This window comes from Zootoca vivipara, chromosome 12, assembly GCF_965207765.1.
Source record: "Zootoca vivipara chromosome 12, rZooViv2.hap1.1, whole genome shotgun sequence".
NCBI classification, from domain to species: domain Eukaryota; kingdom Metazoa; phylum Chordata; class Lepidosauria; order Squamata; family Lacertidae; genus Zootoca; species Zootoca vivipara.
Genome location: NC_142595.1, coordinates 46,974,058 through 46,982,043, shown reverse-complemented (window position 1 = coordinate 46,982,043; position 7,986 = coordinate 46,974,058). Strand labels below are relative to the sequence as shown.

General features: G+C 41.4%; 1 protein-coding gene across 1 annotated transcript in view; it reads right to left on the bottom strand.

The window, feature by feature from the left end:
• Positions 1–1,385: 1,385 nt before the first annotated feature.
• Positions 1,386–7,986, bottom strand: part of LOC118078103 (vomeronasal type-2 receptor 26-like) — a 39,619-nt gene continuing 33,018 nt past the window's right edge. Inside the window, exons 5-9 of the mRNA XM_035101827.3 lie at positions 6,112–6,286; positions 5,177–5,468; positions 3,159–3,389; positions 2,509–2,635; positions 1,386–2,287 (exon numbers count right to left, since the gene is read on the bottom strand). Coding sequence (XP_034957718.3) covers positions 1,386–2,287; positions 2,509–2,635; positions 3,159–3,389; positions 5,177–5,468; positions 6,112–6,286 — 1,727 coding nt within the window. The remainder of the gene's footprint in view (positions 2,288–2,508; positions 2,636–3,158; positions 3,390–5,176; positions 5,469–6,111; positions 6,287–7,986) is intronic.

The following is a 7,986-nucleotide window of genomic DNA, read 5'->3' as shown; positions in this document are numbered from 1 at the left end:
GCCCTCACAGTCAGTCTTGTTCACTTTAATAAAGAGCTGTTACTAGAGAACTGTCTCCAGCATATTATGTCAAGAGAGCTGAAATCACAAACCCCACGTCACAACACCCATAAAAGCCCTTTTTGTTGCTTTTAACCTCTCTAGCAAGCCTGAGTTCATTCTGTGCTTTAACTTTTCTGACTTTGTCTCTACATGTGCTGGCTGTTTGTTTGAATTCCTCTCTGGTGGCTTCATATAGATGTTAAAAAGCATGGGGGAGAGGACGGAATTCTGAGACTCCCCACAAGTGAGAGCCCAGGGGTCTGAACACTCATCCCTCAACACCACTTTCTGGACACGGCCCAGGAGAAAGGAGCGGAACCACTGTATGACAGTGCCCCCAGCTCCCAGCTCCTCTAGATGGTCCAGAAGGATGTCATGGTCAATGGCATCAAAGGCTGCTGAGAGATCCAGCAGAGCTAGGAAACAGCTTTCACCTTTGTCCCTAGCCCACCAGAGATCATCGACCAGTATGACCAAGGCAGTTTCAGTCCCATGATGAGGCCTGAATCCCGATTGGAAGAGATCCAAGTGGTTCTCATCCTCCAGGCATGGTTGGAGTTGTTCAGCAACCACCCACTTAAAAACTTTGCAAAATCAATGCAGGGGATCTTGGGGTCCTTACCAGGCCCTGATGGTGAAGGTTAGATTGTGAACCACCTGACAGAGTCTACTCCTGCTGTTTTCTGCAGATGCAATAGAGGCCGTGAAGATCGTCCTCTTCGCCTTTGCTATCACTACTTGGTAGCCTCGATGTTGAGCTCTAACCAGTGTCTGGTCTGATTAAGAATGAGTTTTCCACCACTAGAGCTCCAGTCGTCTCAGGGATTGTTTCATCACGCTAAGCACATTAAAATCCACACAAAGAATAGGTATGGTGGGGAATTTATGACTGATATGCTCCTGAAGATTCATCAATATTAACTGTTTATTTTTCCTATGGCATCAATTTTTGCACACATGTTCCCGTGTGTGTGTGTGTGTGTGTGTGTGTGTGTGTGTGTGTAAAAAACATTATTTGATTTTATGCAACTTCTGTACAAAACTGCAAATAAATTGGTGGCAGATCTGCATGATTTTTTTTTAGAAAGTCACAATTTTGAAAAAAAAAATAAGCTGTGTTCTGTTTTGAGTAATGTTTTAGGAAGCATGATTTTTTTAAAAAATAAAATGCAAATTGAATTGAATTTCCTGTGCATCATTAGTTGTTTCCAGATGAATTTAGGGCATCAAATGAAACTAAGCAGGGACTCTCCACATTAAGTTTAAGTATCTATAATGTTACAGTAGGCTTTTGCACCCTAATCCACTTGCACTCTACACATACAAAAATACAACAAAATCCTTCAATTCTTTCTCCTTATGAGTTGCTCTCTGCAATTCATGTGAGGCCTCAGCATTATGATGTAGCACTTAGGGGCAAAGATGCAGCCCAATAACCCAGCACTGGAGGACAGGATGGAGAAGATCTCCACCACTACCATATACTTCCCTTTGGTGCTCAGATAGGTTGGAACAAAGGACAACCAAACACTGCAAAAGAGCAACATGCTGAATGTAATGAACTTGGCTTCATTAAACGTATCTGGTAATTTGCGGGCTAAGAATGCCACAATGAAGCTGGCAATAGCCAAGAGGCCCAAGTAGCCCAGGACGGAGTAAAACATTGAAACGGAGCCTTCATTACATTGCACAATGATTTGCTCTGCTACGGAGTTCATGTCTAAATCAGGGAATGAGGGAGCAGTGGTCAGCCATACAGTACAAAGACTTGCTTGGATAACAGTGCAGGAAAGGACAATGGAGTTGCTCAGTTTTTTCCCCACCCACTTCCTCAGCTTGGACCCTGGTTTGGTAGCCATGAAAGCTACAACCACGGTGATGGTTTTGGCTAACACACAAGAAACAGCCATTGAGAAGACAATGCCAAAAGTCGGTTGTTGGAGGAGGCAGGTCACTGTGTTAGGTCTTCCAAGAAAGAGCAATGTAGAGAGGAAGCAGAGCAGGAGGGAGATGAGCAGCGTGTATGTGAGGTCCCGGTTGTTGGCTTTGACTATAGGAGTGTCTCTGTGCTGAATAAAAGTTCCCAACACCCAGGCTGAGGTCAGGGAAAAGGAAACAGCAATCATGGCTGAACTAGTCCCTAAACGCTCTTGGTAAGATAGAAAGGTTATTGTCTTAGGGATGCAATCATTTCTGTCTTTGCTTGCATGCTCTTCCTCTGGGCATCTGAAACAGTCATCAATATCTGAAAGAAACAGGGAAAGAGGCAGAAGTTGATCATGCTTGGTGCAATGGAGTTTACTGCCTAATCTGGATATACATATTAGACTGCCACTTTATTGAAAGTCCTCTTGAGCAATCCCGGAAGGCAGAAACTTATTTACACACAGTTCTTATTTACCACTTGCAAATTGCCAATCATTTGACCCCTGCATAATGGGGAAACTGAAGCAACAAATCACTTACCAATCTGGTTTGAAACCTTCCCTTCTGGACATGGAAGGCAATCATAGCAGCAAAATTGTTCTCCGTCCTTCGTTTTCTTCTGATAACCAGGCTGGCAGTGATCATTACACAGAGAAAGGGGAGGCACCTGCTCTTAAACAGGAAATGATTGCACTGGGAGTTTTTATTTTATTTTTACATTGTTCAAGCACTAATCATCAAATTAAACAACAACAACAACAACATTTGTTTAACCTCAGAAGCAAAATTGTCTTCCTTCCTTCCTTCCTAGGTGTCAGTGCTCATTGCACACAGAAATGGGAAGCAACTACCCTTACAGAGGAAAGAAATGGTGATGTGTGTTTTTATTTTTATTTTTGCATCATGCAAGTGCCAATCATCTTTTTTTCTTTTTTTAAAGGCCAGTCAATCAGCCCAATGACCTTTGCCTGGGATAATGCTTTCTATCCAGCCACACAATTGGATCTTCTATAGCATTGTTGTCCACATCAGCTAGCAGTCTACTTCTTTTGCATTCAAAGCATGGACAGTTTCACAGACATTCAGCACAACTATGCAATGAAAGGGAGTGCATTCGAATCCAATCAACACATCGAGCTGTGAAGCCTCTTCCCTCACACTCCATCCCCAAGAATGTCTAGATTCCATACCTTGTTAAAGCTTGTGTGCCAAACAATTCGATCTTCATTGATCATGAATTCATTGTCTTCCAGAGCTCTAGGATCCTCCACCCTTCCAACTTTCAACCGAAGGAAAGAATTGTTTGGAAACATGATCATGTTCATTATGTCAAATCCACCACCCCATTCCCCCTTTTCATTAAAGAACACTGTCTCTCCAGCTGAGTTATTAAAGGAAGTGTCTTGAAGATATGAGTGCATCTAGTGGAACGAGAAGAACATACAAGGAGACCAGAAACTAATGGAGCTTCTTTTGGAGAAGACATATGTTACTAGATACCCAAAGGACTGAATGAACTTCTATATTCCTCCACCGGTAACAAAAAGGATTACGTATTCACAAAAATATAACCTTCTTTCAGCTCACTGGAAAATGTAACCAACCCAAAATTATGTGGTGTTCACTAGAGGAATAAACCTAGAACAACCATTTCTACCTGATATGGTTAAGATAGTATCATCTAAGAAATAAAAAATATAAAAAGTGGGATATTACACTGTGGCAATTGGAAAATTCATGAGACAGTAGCAGGTAAAGTTCCTTTCAGTTTTAATAACAGGAGGAACGGGGAATCCAAAAGCCATCATGAAGTAAGATACAACTATGGTTACTAATAGATGCTTAATAGTGGTTACCAATGGATGGATTGAACCAAACTAACAGGAAGAATACAGTTCACACATTACCTGCCAAGGCTGCACTTCTGAAAGTTCAAACCTTTTGCTGCTCATAATTGATCTATAGTTGGATCGATATGAGTACATGACGTGAAGAGCATGGGCCACAACATAGACAGCATTATAGATACTGTAGCTGTGGGCTGTCATCCGCATTTCAAACTGAGGCCCAGGAAGGCTCTCCAGAGTCTCTTCCCCAGTGCAGGTTTCACTGCCTTCTATTGAGACATGGGATTTTGGAAGTTTACAGTCAAATGCTTTCTCCCAGAAGTCCATGAGAAATCCATCTCTCAAGTTACAATAAGGTTTTCTACTCTGAAGATATTCCTTGAACCCCAGAGGATCATTTGAGTGAATTGTGAAGCAAATGGCACCTTCGAAATGTTGAAGGTCCAAACCCCTATGAATGTCAAATAATATGAAATCAATTTCCGATGTCATAATCCACACTTTTCTAATTGATCTAAGTCCATCATTTGCAGGATCTCGCATGAATAAAACAGTTCTCAGCCATGCGATTACCACAGATTCTCCATACATTATAAATGTACTGACTGTATTATCTGTGAACGGTGCATACAATCTCAAGTACGTCTCATACATTTCATCAATACTATCTGAACGAAATTCTTCTGGGATTCTCTCTATGAAAGCCGAACAAATTCCATTCTGTCTAAGCAAGATCTCTATGTCATGCAAGAAGGATTCCCCACTGTTCCCATCGTCTGCAAAGAGCCCAACCCACGTCCATCCAAAATGTTTAAGAATTCTGATAATCCCGGTGTACTGAAGAGCTGAGTTGGGAACCATGCAGTAAAAGGAACGGGTAAGACTTGAGAGACCTTTCTCTGGAGGATATGAGCCATAGATGAGCTGGAAGAAATTAAGAAATACTGTAGAACTAGTTTTAGATAATTTTTTGTGTATATAGGTCTTTTGATACAACAAATACTCATTGAAGCAATCAGTTGATCTTATGAGAGTGGGATCCATGTTATGGTAATCTCACCCACCATTCTTTTTTAATTATTATTAAGAAGCAGTTCTGCATTGGAGTTGCAAGCACTTAATGGGGTTAGGTTTTCTTGGCAGGTCTTCAAGTACAAGCACCTGCCTATAACACCCATTAATTTCAACTGCTTGAATTGTAATTTCTACATGGAGTGCACCCATACAGGGTTTAAAACCCATGTCCAATGTCTGTCATATTCCTTCCATGTTTTGGAAAACAGAATTACTCCTAGAATAAAATTCTAGTAAAATTAAGCAGAGGGGGGGGGGAATCCCAAAGCCGCATGGGTAGACCATACCTGTGGAATCTTGTAGTGGCCTATGATCTCAGCCATTTGGAAAGAGGTATCAGAGCCCAATCCTCCAATGATGCTTAGGAGATTTTTTTGGCTGTCACATTTGTAGTTGGGGACAAACTTAGAGGATTTGAAGAGGAGTTCAAGAGTGCTATGGTAGGTCATCTTTGCATTGTTGTAGCTGTCATAGATATGGAACCCAAGTGTGACATTAGGCAAGATCCTGGGATTCTCATTTATCTCTTTCACAGCAAATGCCAAGGCCAGGATGTGCTGATAGAACTTTGTCACCAAACTGAAATGGAGAGTCCATTTATAATTTCAGAGGAGAACTCTGCAATGCATTAAATGTGCATGCAACACTAGTGGTCATTTCTTCCTCCGACTCAAATAGATTGTAATAAAAATCATATTATTTTATTGTCAGGTAAAATAATTGTCAGGGGTTGTCAGGTTTCTGAGGTGATTTAAACCTCCCTCTTCAGCTCAAATATAATTCAGGAAATCTGAGGCATAGTTTTGAAACACCACTTTGAGCTTTCCCAGAAAGCAGAAAACAACAAAGCACTGTTTTCATTTCTTGCTTCCTGCCAAATTGTATATAGTATTCAATATTTACTTTTTCGTACAAAAAGGTATCAGAAATTCTGGTGCGGATGCCGGTTAATTTTCATGTGGACTAATAAAAAAATCAGATTGATGTGCAATTTGGGGGAAACTAATATTAAGACTCAAAACAGGAGAAACTTGGAGAATATGAATTGGAAACAGACCCACTCAAATCTAAACTTTTAATAATAACATTTTAAAACCCCTTTGCCCCGAATCATGGCTCCCCTTGGTTGGATTGATTAATCCTGTGCTTTCTGGTGATTCATTGCATTGTTCTTTGTGAACCACACAAGCCAAGAAGATGTAGACAGGGAAAGGATGCTTACAATGCTGTGTCAAAGAGCTGCTGTGATGGCTGTTCTCTGAAGGAGACTTCATAGAGAGGGTAAATGATATGCGAAGCAATCCCACCAATGTGAAGGTCACCTGCCTCATACCATTCATGTAGAACAGGGAGGGAATCGGTCATTGGGCATTTCATAGTGTCTGCTTTGCCCCCTACTGGAAGCAAGAAAAGCAGCATCAGAAAGAACCACAGCATTCTAGGCTTCTTTTTAGATCAGGGTATGGTGGACAGTGCTGGGTCCTGGCAATGTAGCAGCTATTGAAGTGATATTGACAAGCAAAATTTTGGGATCTGAAGGATTGCAAATGTGTGCCTTGATTAGTAGCTGAAATTGGCAGCACTCCAATATCAAATGTGGCTGAGCAGATGAAGAATATCAGAAACTGTCGGAAAACAAACTGACAGAAATTTGTCTGCCTTTGGCCCCTTACTCCCAAGCTCCCAATTTGGCTAAAGTGTATTTATAACCACTTTCAGAATGGCTTCTTGATTTCTTTCTCCTGACTTCTATAAAGCAGTTGGAATTTTCACTAGCGGAAGAGATTATAGTCTTCTGGTTAATTACTGGGCGAATAATTACTTCTTAAGAGCTAATTCTCTTGACTGACACTTTTGGTGCAAACTTGTTGTTTCTTTGTTGGAGATCTGACCACAGCAATTCTCTATTGTTGTTTTTAGGAGCATGCACAGTGGCAAATTTCTTACAGTGGGGATATGGAGAATGTGGTTGTGCTCATGATCTCTTTGTGGGCTTGTCAGGGCCCTCTGGTTGGGCACTCATAGAACAGAATACTTGATGGGATAGGCCTCTGCCTAGATTCTGACCTTGTCCTTATTTCCCTTCCCACTGATGTTCCCTGGATCCTTTTTCAAGGACAATTATAAGGTGGAAAGGAGCTGAGTGATAGTCCTTGCGGGATTTGTCATCTTTCCCCAGGGCCTGCAAGACAGAGCTGTTCCACCTGGCCTTTGGGTTGGACTTAGTCTGACCCCTGTGTTTCCCTCCCTCATGGCTTGGATTTGTGGACTACTTAAAATCAGGCTGCATTTTAAATTTTAATATTGTATTTTATTCTGTATTTTAATTAATTGCTTTTTATGTTTTATTGTAATTTTCTTGGTGTGAGCTGACCTGAGCCCGGTTTTGACTGGGGAGGGTGGGGTATAAATAATGTTGTTGTTGTTGTTGTTCTGGCCTTAGCGATCCCTGGCACTGTCTTTTTTGCCATGACTCCATCCTCTAGAAGTCCAGGTTCTCTGCTGTTAAACTTGTATTCTACTCATTCAGTCATAAATTGCAGCTCAGAAATGAAGCACTGGGCAGAAGGGGGGGGGGAGAGTGATCACAGTAAGGGGAGGTATAAACCTTATGTTCCTCAGTTGATTAGATATTGTAACTCAACAATACGAAATTGTCATTTCTCATCAACTGAGGGGTGTGTGTGTGTGTGTGTGTGTGTTGAGTCATGCTTAGTAGAGATTATAAATCTCGTGTTTTGAACTGAATGAAGCCTGAAGATCAGCGGGGAAGCAGCTCACTACGTTTCCACCACTGCTGGATAAAGTTTATGAGAACAAGTCAGCCCAGTTTGATTTAGCTGGTTGGTATAAGACATTAATAAACAAAGAATGAAATTGCCAGTCATTAGCCTATCAATAGAAGCCATCAACCATGCAGGTGACTGCCTAGCATAGAAGGAAAGGCCTCTCTGCCCAGAATTATAATTGCTCGGGGCAATCAGCCATTGTACAGCTCTGTAGCAGACAGAGAAATATGGTTCAGGTAATATCCCAGCAAATATCTCTCACACCACCAAGGTCCCTGGGAGATCACGTTTGGGGGCTGTGCACAATT